The sequence below is a fragment of the Chrysoperla carnea genome, chromosome 4 (assembly GCF_905475395.1).
Source record: "Chrysoperla carnea chromosome 4, inChrCarn1.1, whole genome shotgun sequence".
Taxonomy (NCBI): domain Eukaryota; kingdom Metazoa; phylum Arthropoda; class Insecta; order Neuroptera; family Chrysopidae; genus Chrysoperla; species Chrysoperla carnea.
In genome coordinates, this window is record NC_058340.1 from 8,075,698 (window position 1) to 8,101,477 (window position 25,780).

General features: G+C 29.3%; 1 protein-coding gene across 1 annotated transcript in view; it reads left to right on the forward strand.

Moving 5' to 3' along the window:
- Positions 1-12,346, forward strand: part of LOC123297786 (S phase cyclin A-associated protein in the endoplasmic reticulum) — a 101,473-nt gene extending 89,127 nt beyond the window's left edge. The window contains exon 13 of the mRNA XM_044879569.1: positions 12,263-12,346. Within this exon, the coding sequence (XP_044735504.1) occupies positions 12,263-12,346 (84 nt within the window). The remainder of the gene's footprint in view (positions 1-12,262) is intronic.
- Positions 12,347-25,780: the final 13,434 nt, after the last annotated feature.

Sequence of the window (25,780 nt, forward strand, 5' to 3'; positions counted from 1 at the left end):
TTAAAACCGAAATGGAAGTAGGTTTAGGAATAATGTCTCAGCGACCGAGAACAGGCACCTATGCTGAATAGGGTATTATCGTTAGTCAAAAGTAAATCATGAAATTTGAAAAAAGTTAAAATTTATGTAAAAATATACTCTGATTTCGAGTCATAAAAGCATGTTTTTCTTTTAAAATATTAAAATTAAAAATCGTAATTTTTAAACTGTATATCACGTGACCTAAAAAGCGGGTAAGCCCTGCTGTGATGTCATAGCGGTATGAGTCATAGACCATCAGTTAGTTCAGTGTAGAGAGCTGGATATAATGTATACATAGATAATAAGTATTTATATTTATTATAATCAGATGTCTATGAATATATCTGTCAAATTTATTTGTGTTATTTCGTATAGTGATACCCATATTACGTCATCAAATTGGATGCCCGCGTTTTTTACAGTTTAAGTTTTTGGCAAGAAAGCGTGTGTATTTTTCCGAAATAAATTTTTGGTGGCTTTTTATTAGCAAAATCAACATTTTGAAATACTTTTTCAAAAATAGTGGAATACCCTATTGTGTATGCTATAAACAAATGTGTAATCGAAAACATTTAGCTGATCCACAAGAATAAAACAATTTATATTGTATCACAGTCAAGCTAAGCTTAAAGCGCTAAATTTGCCTGAAATGGACAGAACAAAGTCTGGGTTGTGTGCCCGGACACTCGGGAATTGATTTGAACGAAAATGGCGACATTAGCATGAAGAGGAGGAAACCGAGATACACATTCTTTGTAAATGTATCGCACCCCTTTTTTTTTATGAACTTTTCACTCCAGTGAAATAAATGAAGTGTTGCCCAGAAATATCGTAAGTTTATTAAAGCTGTAAGACACCTGGAGCATCTTTGAATCAAAAGAGATATAATGGATCAAACTTGTCGTAACAAAAAAGAGTTTCTACGACTTACTCCTAACTTAAATCAGTAAATATAATATACCATAAAGCAAGCAACTGAAAGAATAACTGTCCTAATGTTTTTAACTAGAATAGAAATAAAAAACAAGTGAAAACAAACAATTGACTGAGTACATTGTTGAAATATCATGCATAGATAATGTTGATTACTCTACCACATTACACATACGTACATGTCACACATACTAAACTGATATCCCCATATAATAATACATACTATACAATTTACGCCTAATTTGCGCCCTCACGGGTAAACAGTGATGTTTACGAAAAAATGTTTTAAGCAAAAGTTGTTTATTTTTTATAAGGAAGATTTTTTACATTTAAACTTTTGTTCTATCTATAACGGTTTACAAGATGGATCCTACGGACCCATAGGTCAAGACCCAATTGACTTATGTTGCTCATTTACGAACTTGACCTCAATTTTTACGTCCTGAGGACGCTGTAAAAATTTCAGCTTGATATCTTTTTTCGTTTTTGAGTTGTCGTGCCCACAGACGGACGGATGGACAACCGGAAATGGACTAATTAGGTAATTTTATGAACACCTAAACCAAAATTTTGTTCATAGCATCAATATTTTTAAGCGTTACAAACTTGGGACTAAACTTAGTATACCTTGCATATTACATATATGCATGGTATAAAAAGTTGCGCACCCTCGCCAAATAATGTTAGCGTGGAAATAGAATATTCCAACTTAAATAATCTTACAGAGGAAGATAAACTACGCTATCTGATTTAGGAAACCGGGCTGGATAGTCAAGAGTTGGGTACGTCTCATGGTCGAACAAGCCACTCCTTCTCTCTATCGAAGAACCCACACATTATTATTGGAAATTCCGCCCATTGATAAAATGATTCCGCCTTTGGCGCTGACCATAAGTTTCTAATCCATTTAAAAAAAATTATGCATCGTCCGGGAATCGAGCCCGAGCCGCCTGCGTGGCAGGCGAGCATTCTACCACTAAACCAACGATGCTATTATGTGTTGAAATGCAAATGTAGCTTGATATCTTTTTTCGTTTTTGAGTTATCGTGTTGGCAGACAGACGGACAGACAACTGAAAATGGACTAATTAGGTGATTTTATGAACACCTATACCAAAATTTTGTTCCTAAAATTAATATTTTTAAGCGTTACAAATTTGGGACTAAACTTAGTATACCTTGCATATTACATATATGCATGGTATAAAAAGATGCAAATTTCAATGCAAAAATATTTTACTGATTATTTACAATGACTATTGTGGTTTGTTGTTTTAAATCGCATTGTTTTTATATCACTGTTTGGAGAATATTTTATTTTTTATTTTATTTTAAAAAAATACAGTCGAATTGATTCAAAGTCCTGTGTCAAAACAAAGTACGGTACTATTGATCAATGATATTAGGGAGGTAAGTATTTAATGAAAGAAAGTGTACGTTATAACTAAAATTGGCCATATAAAATTGGCCATTCATCGAAAGTCGTTTAATACCTAAATTTTCTATATAGTTGGTAAGAATAATGGTGCCATAAAGAAGCGCTAATTTCATTGTTATAAAAATGATTTTAAAAATAATATCAACATAAATTGTGATGCAAGGTACGACAGTGTACCACACTAACATATACATAATATGACATGTATTGGGGAGATTAACACAAGCACTTAGCACTAAGAGGCTCCTGAAGAAAGACTAGTAAAGAGTCATATTTTTAACAACCATCGCATCGGAAAAAATAACACACCTAAATAAGATGAAAATACAGTCAATATTATTATTTTTTCTTAAATACTATAAAAAGAATTTTATTTACTTATGTTTTCCTTAGGAGAGCTCAGAAAAAAACCTTTTTTCTAAATATTTATTTTATTGATAGTTAAAGTAAATTATGTTCTATCTAGTATTCCATAAAGCATACATATCCTAGGATAATGCATATTTACCATGTCCAAAAGTCTTTTGTATATTTTGAAATGAGCAGGGCATAATTTCCTATATAGTTTTTTTTCCATGCAAACAGAGTGAGTCATTTTAATCCTTAATGGCTAATAGCTCCTTTTGTAGTTAACTAATCAAAAACTAGCCTAAACAAAACTTGCAGAGTTTGATGGGGGGCAGATTTCATTAATAGTCAATTTAGATTCTAAATGGTAAGAGAAACAATAAAACTTTAAATTAGAAAGTTGATTCTCATAAAAACTAACAATTTTTACTCTTACTAACAAGAAAATACGCTTAAAGTTTATCGATAATTGTACGTCAATATCATGGACACTGGCGAATGTCCTCTCTTGGCAACTTTTTTCTAAAGCATTTTTCCGTAGTTAGTGTGTTTTCTTTCGATTAAATACAATAATGATATATTTTAAAAGGCGCATTTCCTCCGAAAACTGACAATTTTCGAAAAAATGATTTAAATGAAAATGTTAGTTTTTGTATGAGAATCAACTCTGCAACTCTGCCCATAAAACTCTGCAACTTTTGTTGAAGTCATTTTTTGATTAATTAACAAAAAGACGAGCTATTAGCCATTATAAATTAAAATGACCCATCTGTATATTAAATATTTGTAGCTGTATTTTTTCACATTTAACTCCGAGCTCAAAAATTGGAACATCTAGTATTCCTATAAATAGGGAGGACATTACAAAAATTATGTAATTTCTTAGATACATGTCTTATTATACCATGTATACATGAATATATCAAGGTATACTATGTTTAGTCCCAAGTTTGTAACGCTTAAAATTTATTGATACAACGAACAATATTTGGTACAGGTGTTCATATAATCATCTAATTAGCTCATTTTCGGTTGTTCAATCGGTTGCCAGTCTGTCCATCTGCCTGTCTGATCATCTGTCCGCCTGACTGTGAACACGGTAGCTCAAAAACGAAAAAAAATGAGGTCGAATTCGTAAATGAGCAACATAGCTCAATTGTGAAAATTGTTAACTAATTGTTTGCCCGCGATGGCGCAAATTTGGTGCAAGTTTTAAAGTATGTTATATGAGAATATCAGTTATGTGAGTGTGTGTTGTTAACATGATTGCGACATCAACACTGTCTATGCATGGTATTTTAACAATTAACTCAATTAGTTGTTGTTTTCACTTGTTTTACTCTTAATATTAATTGCTAATGTTTAGAACGTTCATATGTCGATACAATTTATATAGATAGATATGAACCAAATATTTTAATATAGATGTTCAAACAACATTTTAGTACTTTAGTAATAGTTATTAAAATTGAACCGGAAGGATATATTGTTAAGTAACTATAACATAAATAAAATAATTTTTCAAAACAAAATAAATTTAATTTAAAAAGTACATAAATGCATTAAATTTTTGTTAAAAAAAAAGTGTGATTATATATAACGCCAAAGTAAACCACTTAGTTACAACCCTCTATGTTTTTTTTTTAGTTTTGTTTTTATTTTGTTGTTTTAAACATGTCGAAATCAATAATCATAAATTACTTACATATTATATACTTTTGTACAGAGTGTACTAAACGCTAAAGATGGTGGTAGTGGCACATGGTTGCTTTTACGACTTCTTCTCTGGTTAAATAGTATAAGTCTTTGATAATACTGATTGAATAAATTAGATAAAATGACTAAAAAACAACTGAAAACAAACAATTGACTGATTTAATTGTTAAAAAACTCTATATAAATTTTGTAAAACCAACGCAATTATGGCGGCTTTTTAACGGCCATTTGATCCACAATTTCGAAAATTTATTTTGTAGAAGTTTTTTCGTTTTTCGAGAATCTTTGACAAGACCATTAGTTGAAGCTACCTGCATACTTTTATTTTCCCATCACTCTTATAGTTTAGAAGAAAATAGACAACAGATTTTTGTGTTAATTTGCGCCTCCAGGGAAAACAGCGATGTTAACGAAAAAATGTTTCATGCAAAAGTTGTTTATTTTTTTATAAAGAACTTTTTTTATACATAAACTTTTGTTCTATCTCTAATGGCTTACAAGGTAGGCTCTCCCAACTCAAGACTCAATTGACCTATGTTGCTCATTTATGAACTCCAACTCACTTTTTACATCCTAAAATGACAACCGGAAATGGACTAATAACATGAGCAAACAATTTTTACAATTGTGAACGTCATTTTTCCGATCAATTCCAGTATTCAAGATGCAAATCTATGCAGTTATATTCGGTTTTTTTTTTTCAAAAATTTATTAAGGTTTTAACTTTAATTTAAATAGTTTTTTTTGAATTTTCACCGACTAGATTTTTAAAAATCTATCAAAACATATCATACTCCAATCATCGCGCTCCATCTCCCGCTTCCACTATTTTAAAAACGGTTCAACGTATAAAAAAAATTTCAGGCAAAATTTGTAGAAAATTATATTTTCTACAACTTTTATAAGAAATATGATTGAAGGCAAAATAAACGAGATATTTAAAAAAAAAAACTAATTTTCGAGACCTTGAATATCTAACGACGCGGACGCGTGTTAATTTGTGACTTTTGAGACAACATTTGTAGTATCAATACAAAGATTTGTACAAAAAATTAGCTTATTCCGTTAGATTCCGAGGTTGATTTTGTCTAAGATAATCTAGTTAATCATCCATCTACCGTTTTCCCATAAGACCAATGTTAAATATGCCTACTTTCGAAGTCATTTATTTATTGAAATAAAAGGGCATCCCCTCCCCCTAAAATTTTCAGAATTGATTTAGACTTAGTCCAACTTAATATAAAAAAAGCCTTTTATTCAAAATGACCCGAGCTCGTACATATCCGTAACTAGACATTAATGTGATTGATCGATTTCAACTTCATCACCAACATCGTATTTAAACCTACATAAATTTTGATGATTTTTCATTTTTAATATAATTTATAAATATTGTAAATGTAAATGGTTTTGTTTATACATACAAATAAAATCTATATGTATACTTTTTTTTGTATATATTATATCTTTCAATACGAATACATCAAAATTTATATCGAAGTGATAGAACACTGGTAGGCAGCCGAACGCGCAGGGAACATTAAAACCTGTGTATATATTTATATACCTTTACATACGTATATTTAGTATTATGTGTATAGGAATATACACATTTTGTGTAGCTGATGAGGGCGGAGCATTGACAGCTTAAACACACAAGCTTGGTTTTTTTTATTTTTAATATGTAAACCTTTTAGTTTAAAGCGCCACCGGTAAAAGAACTATATAGGTATGGTATGCATGCAAACATATTTTAATAACATATATAAACAAAACTAAAAAATAAAATAAAATTCTGTGGCGTATAAGTTAAGAAATATTAGCTTTAGAGATAGTTATGGAAGAGACCGTAAAAGTAAGAAATATTAGCTTTCGACTACCATCAGTAGCGCCGTTGGTACAGTAGTGGACTTAAGACACTAAAATCAATGGCAATCCAGATGTCGATTTTTCATATCCGACTCGAAGAAATCTAAATTTTAACTGGCTCAGTGGTCGAGCGATCTAAGGAGTTAGTCTTTGACCATTTGGCTACTGAGTGGGAGGTTGCTCGTTCGAGTTAATGGGGGTGCAGAATTGGTCAAAATGTCGTCGCTGGATAAGAATGAAGTAACCGAATCCACCCACATCAAAATATAATTGTAAATATGTATGTAGTTAAATAAATAAAGATTAACAAATAATGATGTGGGAGGCCTCTAGGGACGTTATCGGGCGTATATGTCAGAGAAACGGAGGTTAAATTCCATTATTATTATTATTATTATATTAGCTTTCGAAAAGAAAAAAATCCTAATAATTTTGAACCAGAAGAAGAAGAGTTTAGTCTTGGGCATGAATTATTTCAACTCTCTGAATTGGAAAAGCTTTTTGAATGGCGAATCGGATAATCTGATGGGGAATTTATTTTTTGGGTAATATTTAATGGAAAACATAACATAATATTTAATGGTATAAAATTGCAATGGGGAGAGGTCATTCTCCAAGAGGAAAGCGATCAAAAACAGAATACCTATACGTAAGGGATAGAACCATCTTACCAGCACAATGATCCAGAGCACTGAAATTGATATTGCTCGTGATTTGTCTTTCCAAAATGTTATTGATGTGTTTGCTTCAATGAAATTCCATAAATTTCTGTATCCAGAACATACACTATATGATTCTGATGATTGATTCTGATGATTGACAAGGTCCCACCATGAAGTAGTGCCAGAGCCCCCACCAACTTTATTGCCCTGGTGACATAACATGCCCTAATCTAAAAAATCTGGGTTAAATATGGCCTTATAGCCGGGATAGGTAAAAATGAGAGTTATTTTTTAGTTTTAATTAAAAAAAAAGGGGGGATCTATAGTAGGTGCTCTTTAAAGAACATTATTTATGAAGATCCTCTTAGCTTATCTTACCATTTACTTATACACCGTCACTGCTAAATACAAAAGTTACCTAAAATACATATATTCTCAAACATATAAAAATAGTATTTTTTGTTGTTATGTACGAGTAAGTACAGAATGGTCTGTCTTCACATGTGTTCATCTAAAAGACGTTTAACATCACAAAAAATGTATATGATAAATGTATATTCATGATAAGTGTAAATGCCGACAATGTGACGACATTTGTGGCATTTTTTTAGGTGCTGTATGTGATGGGAAAGAGCTTATTATCCAACTGATGATATTATGTTGTATATATATAATGCTATAAACTTTTGTATAAAAAATTTTTATAAATATTTTATAGATCACATCTGCAAATTTAAATCTTTGCGTATATGCTTAATTTTTTTATTCCACCTAGCCATTTGGTATAAATGTTACCAGTCAGTTATATTATGTTCATTAAGCAAAATTACAAAATGATACACGTGGTCGCTTGAAGCGCCACGTAGTGGAGTATTTATACCTTTCTGGACAAAGATAATGAAGGGATTTTTATGCTTAAAATTGATTCAAAGACTATTTAGATGCAAAAGTACCTCTTAATTGGCAATAATAAAAAAAAATTTTAGTCATAATCGTCTTCATCATGTTCGTCTTCAAACCCAATTATTTCATTTTCTTCTTAAAATTTTTTTTTCTTCCTTAATTATGTCCTTTATAGGATTTTGACCTTGACGTTCACGTGAAGACAACTAAAACAATAAACGCCTAGGCAAATAAAAACTTACCTTGGATACGGAGTGTAACGAAGAACCTAAGAAATCCCGGATTTTAAGGATATAAGAGAGATATTCGATAGGGATTAAAAATTTTTGATTTTCGCTAATAATACATTATAGGAAATTTTTGAAAACACGTCAAATATTAACCAGATTAACCCAATCGGTCAATAATTACTCGAATTATACCAGTTTAAAGTTTGTGTAAATTTCCCCATTTTAAGAATGGCTTTCTTTATATATTTTGAAATATATATTTTATGCCAAAGTATCAAGAGATTCAATTTCTATAAATACAAAAAAATACAACTTTTTCCTGTGGATCATATTCAGATAATAACATCCGAACTACATGCATTGAAAGAGACAAAAAGAGTTTCTTTTTTAGATTTGATTGATATACTGTTCTTTAAAATAAGTAGATCGTTTTAAAGCACAAAATAATATGTCTAAAAAGATCATCTACGCTTTCTTTGGATAAGGAGTAGATTATCTTTTTCGAAGCAATACTTTCTAACTTAAGAGCTAAGGTTTTAAGTTTTAAAGATATATCTCTCTTTAAGCCGAAAACTATTACAAACAAGCCATTTTGTTATTTTTAATGCATGTAACTCGGTCAGTTTACATCATTTGTAGAAATTTAATATCTTCATAGTTTGTTCCAAAGTAGACATTTCGACCGCAAAAAAGTAAAAACGTTCTTTTTTAACGAAAATCGGGAATTTTTCACAATCCTCAGACTATTATTTATAGCTTAATTTTAAACACCCGAACTTAAAAAAAAGGGTGTTATAAGTTTGACCGCTATGTGTGTGTCTCTGTCTGTGGCATCGCATCGTAGCGCCTAAACGGATGAACCGATTTTGATTTTTTTGTTTAGCTTGAAAGGTAATTTAATAGAGAGTGATATTAGCTATGTTTCAAGTGCGTTGTGGTTTTTCTAAATTTTGTCAATTTCATTTTTTGACCATATTTGTTCCCCCGAGTACTATTTGGCGTGATTTTTTGTAATCTAGAAACTTTCTAACGCATATTTTTAGCGAAGAAGTTAAGAATAAGTTAATGGTTATTCGTCGGAAAAACCCCACTTGCGCTCTGAAAAACACGGATATATCTTTTGCCTCAACCGATTGTAACACGCCGTATTCAGGATAAGTTTTTCTTGCCATAAATCCGCATTGTACCGCGAATTTCGTTTATTAGATTACTTAATTCAGAATTGTAATTAAATAAATAAAATCAGATGAGTTTACATACAAGGTGACTTGTTAAAAAAATAACACTCCATACATATAAATAAAAATCTTGTATAAACGCATACCTACATAAACAATTGTGATTACTAGTAATAAATCACGATCAATGATACAGATATAATACGACCGTCTCATTGTGGTTGTTATTGCACCACCTTTCATGCATATCCACCCCCGTTACAAACAAATCCATTACACATATTGCTTCTATCCCTTCTATATCATCGTCATACTCATACATGTATAGTGACTGAGTGAGTGCTTGGTATATGCCATTTATATAATGTGGATATATTTACACAGAATAGTGATATGCTGGAGCCGCGCTAAGAAGTTTGATAATGAATATCTTATAACTCATCAGCTACTGGCGTTATGAGCATTTTCTTAAGCTGCATTTAAAACATTAATTTTTTGGAAGTATGTTCCTTATCGCACGATGTTTGTTTGCTGGTTGATAGGTAATACCAAAAAAACTGCAACAGATACCAAAAATCGATATCTAGATTACATAGGCAACTAAAACTCTCAATCGATTCAGGTTAAACAAACTGAGTTGTGAAAGTTATCAGAAGTTAAAGAAAACAGAGACAGTTTAAAGTAAGTACAATGTACGCAAATAATGGGTTGACTACTAAATCAGAAGTATGTCTCTTTATGTCTAAACTATTATTATAATTATTTCATACGGTAAAAGCTAAAAGTAGCTATAAAATTAAATTTCTTAAAGAATCAAACAAGTATTTTACTTTAAAGAAATTAATACTTTAAATTTCCAGAAAAATATCATGTAAATAAAAAAATATGCGCTACATTTATAATGTACCAAGGTACGAAAGGAATATAGTTTCTACCGGGTGTCCCACGACACCTCTCGATCTTTTTTTCAAATGGTATATGCCATAACTTGACAATATAATACGAAAAGTAAGAATAATATTTTTCGATATTTGGAGTAATTTTCAAAATATCGAAAATTGGAAATTTTGTTTAATTATTTAGCTTTCGATATTTCGAAAACTAAGGCATATATCGAAATATTTTATTTTAATTTTTCGTCTACATTCATAAAGTTATAACAAAATTCATCATCAAAGTTGAAAATAAGGCACAAGTAATTTCAACCCTAAATCTAAAATTGCCTTGGTGCTCGTTCTACCTTCAGCTATTTCTTATTCCTTTATCAGTGCGGTTGTAACATATGGCCTGTTGAATCTATACATTTGTATACTTTATATTTATATATTTTATTTTTACTTTTTTTTTTTGTAAAATCATCATCATTTTTGTATATTTGTGATACATTTTTACCTAAAGTGATTACATCATGGTTAAATATTGAAGGTTAAATTATTGTTAGTGTTGCCAAGAGAAATATCAAAAATTTCGAAACGACGACAAAACTTTTATCAAATTATGTTTATGTGATGAACTGATAAACTAATAAAAATGTTAGACTGTCGTCATAATTTAAAAGGCCCTAATTTCATTTATTTTCCAAATGCCTTTTTAGCTTTTCCAAATCTGTCCTAAAAATCTGTCTTTTTATGATACTAAAAAGTTAAAAATCCGATACTGTGTTTTGTTAAAATATATGATTTTCGGAGTGTCTAGGATGATCCTTGTTTTAAGAGTTTCGATGTTCTAATAACAAAATTGATATTTTTTTATAAATAAGTATTCTTCTATTACACTTTTTGTCTCTAAGGCTTATCTCATATTAGGAATCAACTCGAAAATTTAAAACTGCTCAGACAAAATTAGGGCGAGCTCAGAAATGCCTATCTTTGAGGTAAATATCTTAAGCATTTCGACTTGTATTAATTTACACCTTTAGTTAACATATTTTAATGCTTTAAACTTCGTTTGCCTTACTAGTTTTTAACATTCTAAAATGAAGTAATTGATTTCAATATTTAAAGCATGAAACACGTTCTCCAAGGATTCAAATCACGGGTTTTTTAACATATGGGTAACACTAATCTACATATATTTTTTCTGAATTTTTTGCATTTTTGCATAAAAATGAATTATTTTCCTCAACGCTTGCCTCTTGGCTAATCCTCCGTGGCATTACATGAAAGTATATTTTTGATATTTATGTACACCTATACTAGTATTTCGCCAAATTAAGTCGCCTGTAATGTGAAATTTTTTGGCAAACGGAATTGTACGAAAGTACGTAATGTTACTTTTCTGTTTTATATATAGATGTAAACACAACACGAAAATATGAGAATGTTTTATACATTTCAATGAATTAGAATAAAAGTTATGGAACAATTCTGAAAACAATATAAATTCGCACTGATTTTACTTCTGAAAATCATTCATTCGCGTCCTCTTTACACTTGAATTTCTCATTTCCTGCGAACACTATACATATACACACATATGACAATTGTTCATCGTATAATATATATACTTTCCACTGTAAAATGTATTCACAAATAATCATTTTCACCCTTGTATTCAACATTTTGTCTCCCCGTATACAATTCACGAATATTCACATTAGTCAGAATAGAGTAGTTATTGAGCAATATAATGATTCGTAACAATTCTTCTATCCCTATTTTTAAAATTATCGTTTTAAAGTTTTTCATAGACGAAAAACATGAACCAATCTTCATATGTTGACATTAACAAAATTTGTTCCAATATATAACTAGATTATTTGGATTTTCATTGAGTAAAAAGTTTTAAGTTTTGAGTAAAAAATGTGAAAATAGAAAAATTATTAATTTTTTTTTAAAATTAATTTTTGTGTGTAAAAGTTTTCTTAATTTTCTTTTTGCGTATTATGTCTGGAAGAGACTCTGCCTGGGATCAATAAAGTTAATAATTATTTTTAAAGGATCTTTTTTTTACATTTAACAACAGAAAAAGAAAGAAATTATCCGTGGTAGTAGGCTAACATGTCATGGATTACACTCTAATGTACAATGGATCACCTTTATCGATTGAATTTGAATTAGCTCTCTTCTACATGTAGGTTTTAAAGCTCACTTTTTGGAATAACATTATAAATCGTATTAAGCAATAAAAATCCTCCCCTAGGAATCCTTTCTCCTGAACGACCGGTAACAGGTTTTTTTAAACTGACGGCCACACCAAGGCAATTTTAAATAAAAGGCTTGATTTTTTGTATGAAGTTTTCCCGATTATTTAAATAAATAAATGACTTCAGAAGTAGGCATATTTAGCATTGGTTTTATGGTAAAACGGTAGATGGGTGATATTTTTTAATAGATTTTTATAAAAATAGTCGGTGAAAATTAAAAAAAAAAAACTATTTAAATTAAAGTTAAAACCTTAATAAATTATTGAATACATAAAAATTCGGTACTAATTCAGGATGTATGAGCACGTTAGTAGGGATACAAATTAAAAAACTATTTTTTTCTTTACTTTATTTTAATTTTGATAGAGATTTATGTACTTAATTTAACGATATAAGACGAAAAGTAAAAACAAAATTTTTTGATATCTGGAGTAATTTTCAAATTATCGAAAATTTTGCTTAATTATTTAGCTTTCGATATTTCGAAAACCAAGGCAGATATCGAAAATTTTATTCTTATTTTTCGTCTACCTTCATGAAGTTATTAACAAAATTAATCCTCAAAGTTGAAAATAAGGTACAAATAAGTTGAAACCTAAATCTAAAATTGCGCTGATGATCAAACTACCTTAATTTACACGATGTAATAATCTTGTAAATGAAGCAGGTGACTATCATGATCAAAGCATGTAGAGGTTGAAATAATTACTATTAATGGATTACTCTATTTGAATTGTTTTATTCTTTAAAATTATAATGGACTTATATACTTCATTCATTATGGGTTTTTATATTGATGGAGTTAAAGTATTTCAATCAATATCACTTACAACAAATTATTGGTATTTACAAGTGTACTTTATATACTAATTTGAGGAATAAAAGGGTAGCATCGTAGTGCAATGTAAGCTGTACGCATTACACTTATGTAACCTTTTACTGTTTATAAAAACCGATAGCAGTATTGTTTTATTTTACAATCAAAGGTTTTTAATTGATTCATTTTATATTGACAAGATACTCAAATTTTTTACTCGTAGAAATGAATTAATTAAAGGTTGCTCTTGAGGGTTAGTTATTTACTTCATCCATATAGCAGAGAAAGTTTTTTATTTACGCCCTAAAGTACAACTTGGGTACACGTATCCCAAGAGCATATGTTTACCCTAGAGTAAATGTTGAAGTTTACTTTTGGTACCATAACGTCTTATTTACTGTAAAACTTGGTTAAGTGGGACCTGGATAAGTGAGAAACGTCCATAACTGGAACTCATATTGAGGTCCCAACACTTTTCCACTGAATTACCTCTGTTAGTGGGACGAAGCAAACCTCTATATCTGGGATTTGTTCTTTCGATTTTATCGTCATATTTACTTCTAACCGTTAAAGATAGAACAAAAGTTTAAATGTAAAAAATGTTCCTTATAAAAAAATAAACAACTTTTGTTTGAAACATTTTTTCGTAACCATCACTGTTTACCCGCGCAAATTATGAGCAAATTATAAAGTATCTATTATATGGGAATATTAGCTATGTATGTATGACATGTACGTATGTGTAAGGTAACAGAGTAATCAACACTGTCTCTACATGGTATTTCAACAACTATCTCAATCAATTGTTTGTTTTCACTTGTTGTAATCAAAAATTTTTTTAATAAATAATTAATTTATTTAAATAAATATTAACAGTTATACAAGTTGTAATTATGATTAGTAATAATACTTAGTAATTTGATAACTTTTATTTACACAGTAAAAAAAAATTACTCGATTAAAGTAAATGCGCTTACTTGAATATTGATGTTTTTATAATTAGTAAATATTTCTTGAATCAACGTTCTTAATACTTAATTCAAGAAGATAAGTATTTTACTTCTTAAAAATTAAAGTTAAACAAAACATTTACTTGAAACTAGAATTCTTTTTTACGATGTAGGAAGTCTTATTATATTTTTATTCTTCAGAAAGTTTTTATTATCTTTTCCCTATTGGATAGCTAGTCGTAGTCGTAGTAGGTTTACGTGTGGTCTTTGATTTACGTGTAGTAGTTCTAGGCTCACGTGTAGTAGTCTTAGCCTTACGTGTTGTGGTTCTTGGTTTACGTGTAGTTGATCTTGATCCACCTCCGTTACCACTACTTGCTCGTGATCCATAAATTGAACGTAAATTGTAAACCTCTCGTTTAGACAATAACAATGGTTTTCCACCTTCAGTGACCGCTCCAATTACTAAATTCGTTTCATCTTCATTCTTACCAACGCCTAATCCATGAATGATTTCTCTCATTAATACTCGCATATAAGCTTTTAACAATGAAACACCTTTGCTATAAGCTAAATTTTTAATTTGATCATGATCGATTAAAATCTCTGAACTCGGCCGATGTTTTTTGACGGCAAATACTGTAAAACTCACATCACTGCCGGCAACCGGTCGATTGAAATCAATATTTAAATCGCAATTTGTGGTTGTATCATAAAATTTAAGTGTTGTATATTTACTAATTGTTGCTAACAAATATTCAGTGATTCTTCGAGTATTTTTAAAGATTAGATCATGTCCTTCCAAAATTTCATCTTCAATTTGTATTATATTATTTACACAAACATTAATTTTGGTATTGCTCTTGGAAATTTGTGATACCGCTGGTGACATATACACTTTCTTGTATTTTTCCGGAAATGTTGTTTTTGGTTTCGTAAATAAATTTTCGTATGGTTTATAACGTGCTTTATCCGATGACACTTCATTTTGTGCACTTACTTTATTCGTAAAGAATACGGTTAACAATAATATGGCACTTAACTGTATCACTTTCATTGTTGAATGATTATTTTGCAAAGACTCAAAATTAACTATGAAAATGCTTACCGTAATAATCATATTTATAGTGATTTATTTTCCTCAAAATCCAAAACACAAATGTTAGTAACCAAAGAAAGAGTAAGTGGTTGATATCTCTTGAATTAAAATACATTTTTTCCTTATTAGTGTAGTCAATGATCAGATTTATTCACATTGGATAAAAGATTTAATTTTTGCCCTCAGGCTAATTTAAAATCATGTTGTGATGGGAATTTTACTAACTTTTTTTCGGAAATCCTTAGCTTTAGGTGGAAGTTCCATTGAAAAATGTCATTTTTGATTTTAATTGAAAGTAAACGCGCTAGCGACTGAAAATGCTTTAGCCAAAAGTGGTCAAGTACAATAGAGGACATTTGTCTGTGTTCATGACTTTGAACTATAATTATCGATAAAATTTAAGCGTATTTTCTTTCGATTATATGCAATAATGACATAATTTTAAGTCGCATTTCCTCTAAAAGCTAAAGATTTTCGAAAAAATGTTTTAAATAAAAAATGTTAGTTTTTGAAGGATCAACTTCCAAATTTAAGTATCATTCTATCTCTTACCTTTAAATTTTTAAGTTAATTATTAAAGCAACAGCGTGAACTAGGTCTAATCTCTCAGCCCCGTCAAACTCTGCAGCTTTTGTTTAAGATATTTTGATTGGTTAATTACACAACAAGCTATTTTAGTCATAATAGAATAAACTGGTCCACCCTGGTTCACCAAATGGTTGTAAAGTAGACTTCTAACTTTAATATTTCGGACTACAGCATCAATTTTGAATTCATAATATTTGAAATATTTTAGTATTTATAAACAAAAAATTCAAAATCAGTACTTTTACGAGTTGGGAAATAATTCACTTTTTAACATTTATTTACTCCACTATAGAGAAATTTCATTTTTTAATTAGGGTTTTTATAAAATTACTATACAGGGAAAAAAAGAGGAAATGCTTGTATTCATAATACTACAGAAGTTTCTTGGTTAAAATATTGGAAATTCCATAAGGAAAATATTTTCATTATTTAATAATTAACAAATAAAAATTATTACGAAAATATTATCTTCTGATTATCTAATTATCAGTGAGGAAAAGATTAAATATAAAATTCACTGCAATAATATTTTATTTTTACTATCCTTACTCAAAAAACGAACCACGTCAGACTTATTATCATAGTTTTTACTTATTTTTTTAAAAACTTTAAAAGGTGGAACCTTGATAATGTGGTTTATTTATTGTAATGGATCCGATTTTCGAAATCGAATTTTTCTTCATATCTTTACATAAAGAAAACGAAAAAAAAAAAAATCAAACTGAAATTTTTTTGGGTGCTCAAGATTTAAAAAATGAGTTTGTGTTAAAAAAAGATGTAAAAAGTAAATGAGCAACATAGGTCAATTGGATCTTGGTTCGTACAGCCATCAACCTGTATAACTGTGCAAATTTTTAAATCGATAATTCTATAAATGACGAAAGTGTGAGGGTGTCTTCATCTTAAATGCGACACACTGTATAAGGACCTTTGACAGAAATAGACCTCGTTGCTTTAAGCGGGTTTCACCTGATATTATTAATAATAATACAAAAATAATAATCATCATAATAAAACTAATATCTATATTTATTTTCAATATAATGTAAATTTATTAAATATTTATTTAGGTGTAAATATTTTGTTATTTATTGTTATTAATAATTTATATAAATAAACAATAAATTGAATAAAGTATGCATTTATATAACATATATTAGTCGTACAGTGCATTTAGGTGTAAAATGCATGTGTATATCATCTGATTTTTCTATAAAACACTGGGTGATTTAGTTATGCTGTTTTGATCCACAAGCGCTACTTATTTTAAAATTAATATTCATACAAAAATTTTGTTATTTTTTTCCGAAATTTTAATATCTGTGCGTAGAGAAGCGCTTGTAAAGTTATCCATCACTCACAAGTACTACTTTCGAATATAACATGGTGCGGTTTCGTTGTTTTTACAACACAAGTGTGGAAAATCTTTCAGAAAAAATTTTTTGCACACTATTTATACAACCTTCTATCTAGAGAAAAACTAAACTTTGCAAACAGTTTGTAGAAATTACTATTACAGTGTAAATGTTGTCAAAGATAATAAATGAGAACTCTAGAATATTTCGAAATAAATTAATTAATAATTGTATTTTTATTAATCTGTTCACTATTAAATTGAAAATGGCTAGTTTGTGTTGTGGTGGGCTGTTTGATTCTTCTGTAATGTACCTTTCAGTGTGTGTTGATTTTCTATATATGTCAAATTCTAGTTTCGTTGATTTGTGTTTTTTCAAATTTTGTCTGGGTAAGGAATTTAACTGTCCTTTTCGACTTCTGTTGTGAAATCGATTGAAGGGTAAATGTTATTCAGCTTATAAACAAAATCTTTTTCTTGTTTTTCTTTGGCTGTGTCGAAAATAGTAAGATGTCATCAACATACCTATACCATAACCATCCACAGCTGGAAAATAACCAAATTAGCAACGAGTAATATACACAATAAGATTAAATACGATTAGATGATTTATACTGATGAATTTGGACTTCAGATGAATTCATGTAGGAAATTGGGGCAAATATCGAAATTTATTACTATTACAGTGTAACTGGTGATATTAAATAAAACTTGTAATGAACGTTTCAAAGTGTACATAAATCATTCTGTATAATAATACAGACATTTCGTTGATTTTAATGTATATTTGTGTATGAAAAAACATTAAATATTAATTAATGTTAAAGTCAAAAATAATAAACCAAGACCACATTTAAATAAATAAATAAATATTTTATTTCAATTCAATATATTTTTGTATATTAATGAGATAAATATAATACAAATATATAATATATTATTCCTCTAAATTGTTCTTCATATATTTGAAATTATTCCTCTAAATTCCGTCATAATTTTATATTTGACAATTCTATTAAGCTCCACTAAAATTTGTCAACATAATTATATTTTCGAATGATAATACTTATTCTTATATTTTAAAGTTAGTACGAGCGCCAAGGCAAGTTTATTATAACATCATGAATGTTGAAAAATAAGAACACAATTTTTCGATATCTGCCTTGGGTTTCTAAATATCGAAAGCTATTTATTAAAAAATATTATTACTTTTCGTCTTATATGGTAAAGTTATAATATAATTCACCATCAAAATTGAAAATATATTGTTTTTTTTTTTAAATTTGTGTCCCCACTACCGTGCTCATACATTCTTAATTAGTCGGGAACAAGTTTTTGTTGTTTCCAATAATTTATTAAAGTTTTAACTATAATTTAAATAGTTCTTTTTTAATTTCCACTGAATAGTTTTGGAGAAATGTATGAAAATCGTCCATCTACCGTTTTCCCATAAGACCAATGTTAAATATGCCTACTTTTGAAGTCATTTATTTATTTAAATAATAAGGCATCCCCTCTCCTAAAACTTTCAGAATTGATTTAGACTAAATAAAAATCCTGCTTTTTATCCAAAATTTCCCTTTCGCCCGTACTTTCTTAACTATTTTTTACTTCGTGATTTTCTAGTGTATTCCTCCTAATCGCTTCCTTAAAATCTTTAAAAAGTTTTTCCTCATATCTTAAGAGGAACAAATTTTGTCGAACCTGTATTATTATAGCCTCTATAATTTCTCCTCGGTAGGCTACTTACCGCCATTCCGCCCCTGGCCACATTAGCCATACTAATAGACTTATACAGAGTAAGAGGTATTTTAAGTTTTCATTTTGATAAATTTAAGTATAAAATTTTGCATGGTTGTAACAAATTGATGTATTGTATAGGTAGATATACAAATATATTGTTATAACATAATAATAGGTATCTATTATATTACTGCTTATATATGCATGCTTTTAGTTTAGAAAATGGTCTGCCATTATTTTGTCAAAATCAGGCAATGTTGTCACTTATCATATGTATAAAATAACTATAATCAAATATACAGATTGTATCGTAGAAAATTATATAAACATATTAATGTGCTCGTAAATACAATGGTAACTGTTAAATAAAACCTTTAAAATTTTTCAATCAATCTAAAAAATTTTCGGCTCCACTGTTAGCTCCACTCTACTTTATGGGGCAGAAACATGAAGTCTGAGACATTTGAACTATCTTGACAAAGTTCAGTCTGTGTTTTTTAAGTCAATCCTCTGCCATCCTTTTCAACGCCGCACTATATAATCAGAATGGAAATTGATCGGTTAGACTTAAGCTTTTTGGCTCTAAGCTCGATATTGAATTGGTGGATCAAAATTTTATGTATGTCAAATACGAGATTCCTTAATGAATGTTATATGCGTTTGCTCGAATTGAATGGCTCTCCCAGCAACAGCTTGAAATATAACTGGGTTAGCCAGCTAAAAAAGCTGTTGATGATGAATTATGTTATAACTTGAAAATTTGATAAGTAGAAGAGATAGAAATTTTCATAGAACAATCTGTGTCTTGTCATAGAGATATATAAATTGTATATTTGTAACATCTATTATTATGTCTACCACATGTTGGTATCTCTACTATAAGCAAAACACCATTAAACAACCATGCACCCTTTCTCTATAAACACCTACATGTAACCACAACTAAATATACCCATATATAATTGCACCACCTTAAAACAATTTCTCCCATTTATTCCTATATATAATGGATAAAAGCATTTCTGTCACCACTAAAATAACTAATTTACTGTGATATTTCTGTAATAAGTTCATAATTTTACTCTTAAGTAAAAGTCTCTCTATTTTTTCACAGACTCAGAATAATGTTAGCTGTGAGATCCGGACGTTGCAAAATTTTTGGACGTTTAAATCGCGAGATCGGCTACAAAGTTCGCAATTTTGAGGAATTTAACAAAATCTCTTGACAGAATTAAAAAACAGCATAAGAGTTGTAAGGAATAATTTTAGAAAAAATTTGTTTTCGAGATATTATTTTTAGCGTAAAATTGGAAACTTAGGCATTAATTATCTCGTGTTTTAAACGTTCAAAATTTCTGAAACTTTGGGATTTAATAGTAGGTACTATTCTTACTCTATGAAAAAAAATATCGTTAAATTCTGTCGAAAAGGGGGTTTTACCTAAGAGAGAGAAAATGTTTTCTTTTGATCGTGACAAAAAAATTATATCAGACCATTTTTATAAAGGGGTTTTTAGAGAATAATTTCCATTATATATACGTTTTAAATTTTATTCATTATCAGTAGAATCCGGAGGGGCGTTTTTATAAGTAGCTTGAGTCATGGTCGAAGATAATTTCATTCTATCATTTATTTTGCGAAATTTTCTTATAAACAAACCCACAGCGAAGGATAATCTAATTGGAGACAAGTGAAATTTACAAAATTTAAAAACACCCGAGAAATATTTCGGGAACAAAGCCTAAAGTCGCACTTGAAACATATTTAAGAACACTCTCCATTAAATTACCTTTTTTCTTATAGCCTTCTCCAAACTGAACCGATTTTGAGGATCATTGCCTATTTTTAGTTGTTCCGGGTACGCAACACTAAACTCGCACTTGAAATATAGCTAAGAACACTCCCCACTTAATTACCTTTCAAAAGAAACAAAACAAATCAAAATCGATTTATCCGTTTGGGCGCAACGATGTCACAGACAGACACACATAGTGGTCAAACTTATAAAGCCCTTTTTTTGACAAATTAAATCAAACAGTCTTTAATTTTATTAGTTACATCACTGCCCAGGAAAATATTTGTTGTTTTTTTGTTTCCCCAAATTAACTGCTACACTTAAACAGGCTGGCACTTAGACTATCTGACTTTTCCGTCAACTAATATCACCATGGTGATATTCAAAATTTTATCGATTACCATCGTTGCAACAAAATATAATATATAATTTTGACTGTCTGATTCTACTAAGATTTTGAAAAGAAATAAAAATTATTAAAATTTGTTGTTGTATAAATAAATTACCATTCAATATGCCTGAAAGTAGCGCTCGAAATTGTAAAACAATATTTCGATTAAATGGGGTACTTCAACCCAAGGCTTTAAATAAGTCGTTCCAAATAAATGATTATCATAAATCGAAGAATTTTAATTCAATAATTCGATTATGTAATAATGGTGTACAACAACCTAAAACAGTTAAAACTGCAATACGATTAAACGATCATCAACAATTCAAGACTGCGCCCCAAAATCGGATGAAGGATGCCCAAGATAAATTAATAAAGAAGAAAATTAATTTATTGCAAACACAGAAGAAACAGTTAGATAGATTGTCTAAACAATTATCAAAAATTATTTCTCAAACTTAAATGGAAGAAATGAGAGGAATAAATGAAATAATATCAAGACATTGTAAAAGAAGTGTTCCCAATATGATTGTGTAATTTTTACTCTACATACTACATTTTTCCTTGTCATGTGAATTCCTTTTTGTCATGGAACTATTTGTTTACCCACTTTCATGCTTTTAAATTCAATAAACTAATTTTTTAAATAAATAATTGTATTGAATTGCTTCTGTTCGAAGCTTTTTAATATCTAATAAACCTTATGGTATGCCAGAATTTTTATAATACCTAGTAGACCACAAGCCAATGCTGAAATCGCTCGGGTGAAATAACCCACCTGGAATCATGTTGAGAAAGGTGTCCTATATGTCAAAGTAAGTTTAAGGATCGTAGTGTCATTTTTGCGTGGTACAGGTGAGTACAGGTGAGAATATAAATGTCACACCCCTTGATGTCTCACTCCTGCATCAGCAAATATGTACAGCGTTGCTGGATACTATTTCTGTATAGGTATTCGAAGCAAATTACGTAAATGGCGTACAAAAATCGATCCAGTAACTTCGGTAGCGGAAGTATAATTCGCTTCGAATACTTACGTAGGGTTAGTATCCACCAACGCCATACATATTTCGTGATGCAGGGGTGAGAGATCAAAGGGTGTGACATTCATATTCTCACCAGTACTCTTCTGTACCGCGCAAAAAAGAGCAATGGTGCTTGAACTTATTTTTACATATTAGAGCATCTTTTTCAACATGATCCTGGTGGGTCATTTCACCCAAAAAATTTCAGCATGGGCTTGTGGTCTATAGTATCTGCCACTTTGATAGTCAAGGCAAAACTGGTTGACAACAATACATTTACTAGGAAAATGAATATAATCCAATCATCTTAGGGTTTCACCGCGAAATCTAACGGAATAAGCTGAGTAGAAATAAGCAGTAGAAATCTTTATTTTGATAGTACAAATATCTCAAATGTCACATATGGTCACGTGTCAGCGCACTTAGATATTCAAGGTCACAAAGGTAGCAAAAATCAGTTTTTTGAGATTATCTCATTTCTTTTGCCTTCGAATTTACATTTATTATTTGTAGCGAATAATTTTCTCTACAATTTTTGCCTAGAATTCTTGGGCCGTGGGACCGAAAAGATTCTTTGTTAAATGATTAATACTTACTTTAAACTTCCATTTACGACTTTTTTCGAAAGTGGTTCGTTTTCCAATGAGCATTATAACATATTTAAGCTATCGATCTGAAAAAAGGCAGCCGGAAATTTGTCGGACACTATAACCACTTGATAATATTAATAATCCACCGATGGACTTGGCTACTACCTCGAACATGCCGTCAAGGACAAACATACAATTCCAATATATTTTTTATTTTCTCCTAGTTTTAGAAAAATCACTTTTGATACAAGAAATACGTTGAATTTTCGAAAACAAAAATTTATCCCCTCAGAATCCAATTTGGTCATTTTTAGGCTTATTTATTTGGTATAATAGCTTCAGCTAATAAATGAAATATTTCAATTAATTAAAAAAAAAAATTATCACCAAAATTAGAAGTTAAGTTATACGTAGGCTACTGTAACGTATTCTCATTTAAAAACCAGTAATTCTTTAAAGAAAAATTCCCATAAAACTATAACTTACAACTGTTTTTATAGTGTTTTACACCTGTAAAAACTACATTTTATAGATTTTAGACAAAAAAAAAACTATAAATGCGGGTAGAAATTAATAATAATATTGTAATTACTCAGATATTTACTAAGAAAAAATAATAAATTCTAAAGTTTTTTATACTAGGTTACAGTGAAAGACATCTAAAACGTCATAAAACTTTGGTTCCGTTAAGAGTTCAATCTTTGCGCTTGCAATAAAAAAAGATCTCGGTACCTTTCAAATAGAATTTGGAGTATGGGGACTAATACATCAATCCCTTCACTTTTATTTGGAAATATATTAATTACAGTTATCTGTAATAAGACTATTCAGACAAACTGAATATTTGTTTATCTATATATATAACTGGGAGGGGAAGGGGCGAAACGTCCCCAAAAAAAATATGAGGAGCAGTTCTTAACATTGACTACAAATCTACCAAATTTGGATATCTACCGATGTCTCTTCTTGCGAATATAAAATAAAAATGATAAAATTACTGAAAAAAAATTCCATTTTTGACGACATTTTGATGTGAAAAGAAAAACCCTAAAGTTTTGCTGCCCGAACTTTTAATCCATATAACAGCCTTTTTTTGCTTAGTTTTACTCCAGTACTACTTTAACTGTAACTTGTTTGTTTTTTTTTAAATTTTCAATGATGAATATATTCACATAAAAAAAATTAAATTATGAGATACTAAAGGTACCTAAAAGATATATTCAGGAAATGTTATTCGCTTGTAAGACATGAATTCTATTAGCTTCCGGTGTGCTATTCGATCAGGTGTGCTATTCTGTTGTGCAGGTGGAATTGTTGGTAATTGTAACAATGCTTATTATTATAAACGTTAAAGTATTATACAAGTATTAATAAAACAAAACATATGTAAATTGTGTTACAACAGTATATGGAGTGATCAATTAAAAACGGGATTTTGTAATATAAAAAGGTTTTAAAAAAATATTTGTAACTATATATTAAAAAAATATAAGATAGTTTTTTTATTGAAAAATTAAAAAAATTTTCTTCGAGTTATAGGTACCACAATTTATTGATTGTTTGTAGTGAGCTTTAATTTGTGAAAATTCATTTTAACATATTAAGGTGCTGTAAAAATGATTTTTCAACTCCTAACTTAATACCACAACTGATCATCAGAATTGATTGTAAAAAATTAAAAAATAATTTTTATATTAAGAATACCATAAATGAATTACCATAATGAATCATTATGAAAGGATTACCATAATGAATCAAAATTTTTAATTTACTCATCCCTTGATTTTTGATCCAGTGTCCAAAATTAATTACAAAGCTTTCAAAGGATTATACTTTTTTATGATCAAAGAAGAGATTTAAAGCTTTCTAAAATCATTAAATAATTGACTATTCGAAAGCTATTTGTTTCTATCTTTTCAGTATATATTTATGTAGACGGTTTTGTTGATTTTTTATTTTGATTATTTTTATTTCTCTAATTTATTATAATATCAACATCGTACTAGATCAGTTGTTCGTTATACTTGTATTATTATATTCTTATACACTTTCAACCCACATTTGAATGTTAAACAATGATCATTAAAAGAATTGGTATAATGTACACGTGTGTATTAGTTTTATTAATAATAATATAAAAATAATTATTATAATTTTTATTCACATTCTTTATTGTTTTATATTTTATGGATAATAATAATATATAACTGTAATTTATATTAGAAATTAGAATTATATCAAAGAAAAACCGAAACTGTTAAACTACTGTGGCGGTTTGTTAACATGGAAGAAAGTTTAATGCAGTTTTATTTTCATAAAACTGTGCTTAGTTGCTCGTATTATGTAGAACAATAAACCTTTGCCGTGATGTCAATTTCAATGTATCTTTCGTTAAAATTGGAAAATGTGTGAGAATAGATGACAAGATCAAAATTCATATGCATATAACCAAGAGAATCAGTCAAGGTAATATTTGGGAGAATGAAAATCCTCACAGTACCTTGTATTCACATTTACATTCTTCATACAATTACTCATTATGTAAATAACAAGGAGTTGTACAGGTTGAACTGTCAGCAACATGCCCATCATACCCGGGACCGGAATATTCACATTCCAAACTTTAATTACGAAATAACAAAAAAAGTCCAACTTGTGCAAGCTCCTTGTTGTTCAACAAATTGCCAAGCCATTTAAAACGGAGGATAGCGGTACAAAGTTTAAAAGACAATTAAAGCCCTTTTTAATTGACAACACCTTCTACTCCCTAAGTGAATTTTACAATTATAAGTAAAAAATCTCACAAACCGTTCCAGACATTTCAATAAGCTTAGCTTCAGTAAAAGCAGCTGAATAAGCTTCGCTTTAATACAAGTATAAAGATAATCAATAAATATTTCATATTAAATGTTTTAACAATAAAACCCATTAATATATTTTCATACAAAAATGATACAGGAACAGATTTTATATTTTTATAATTGA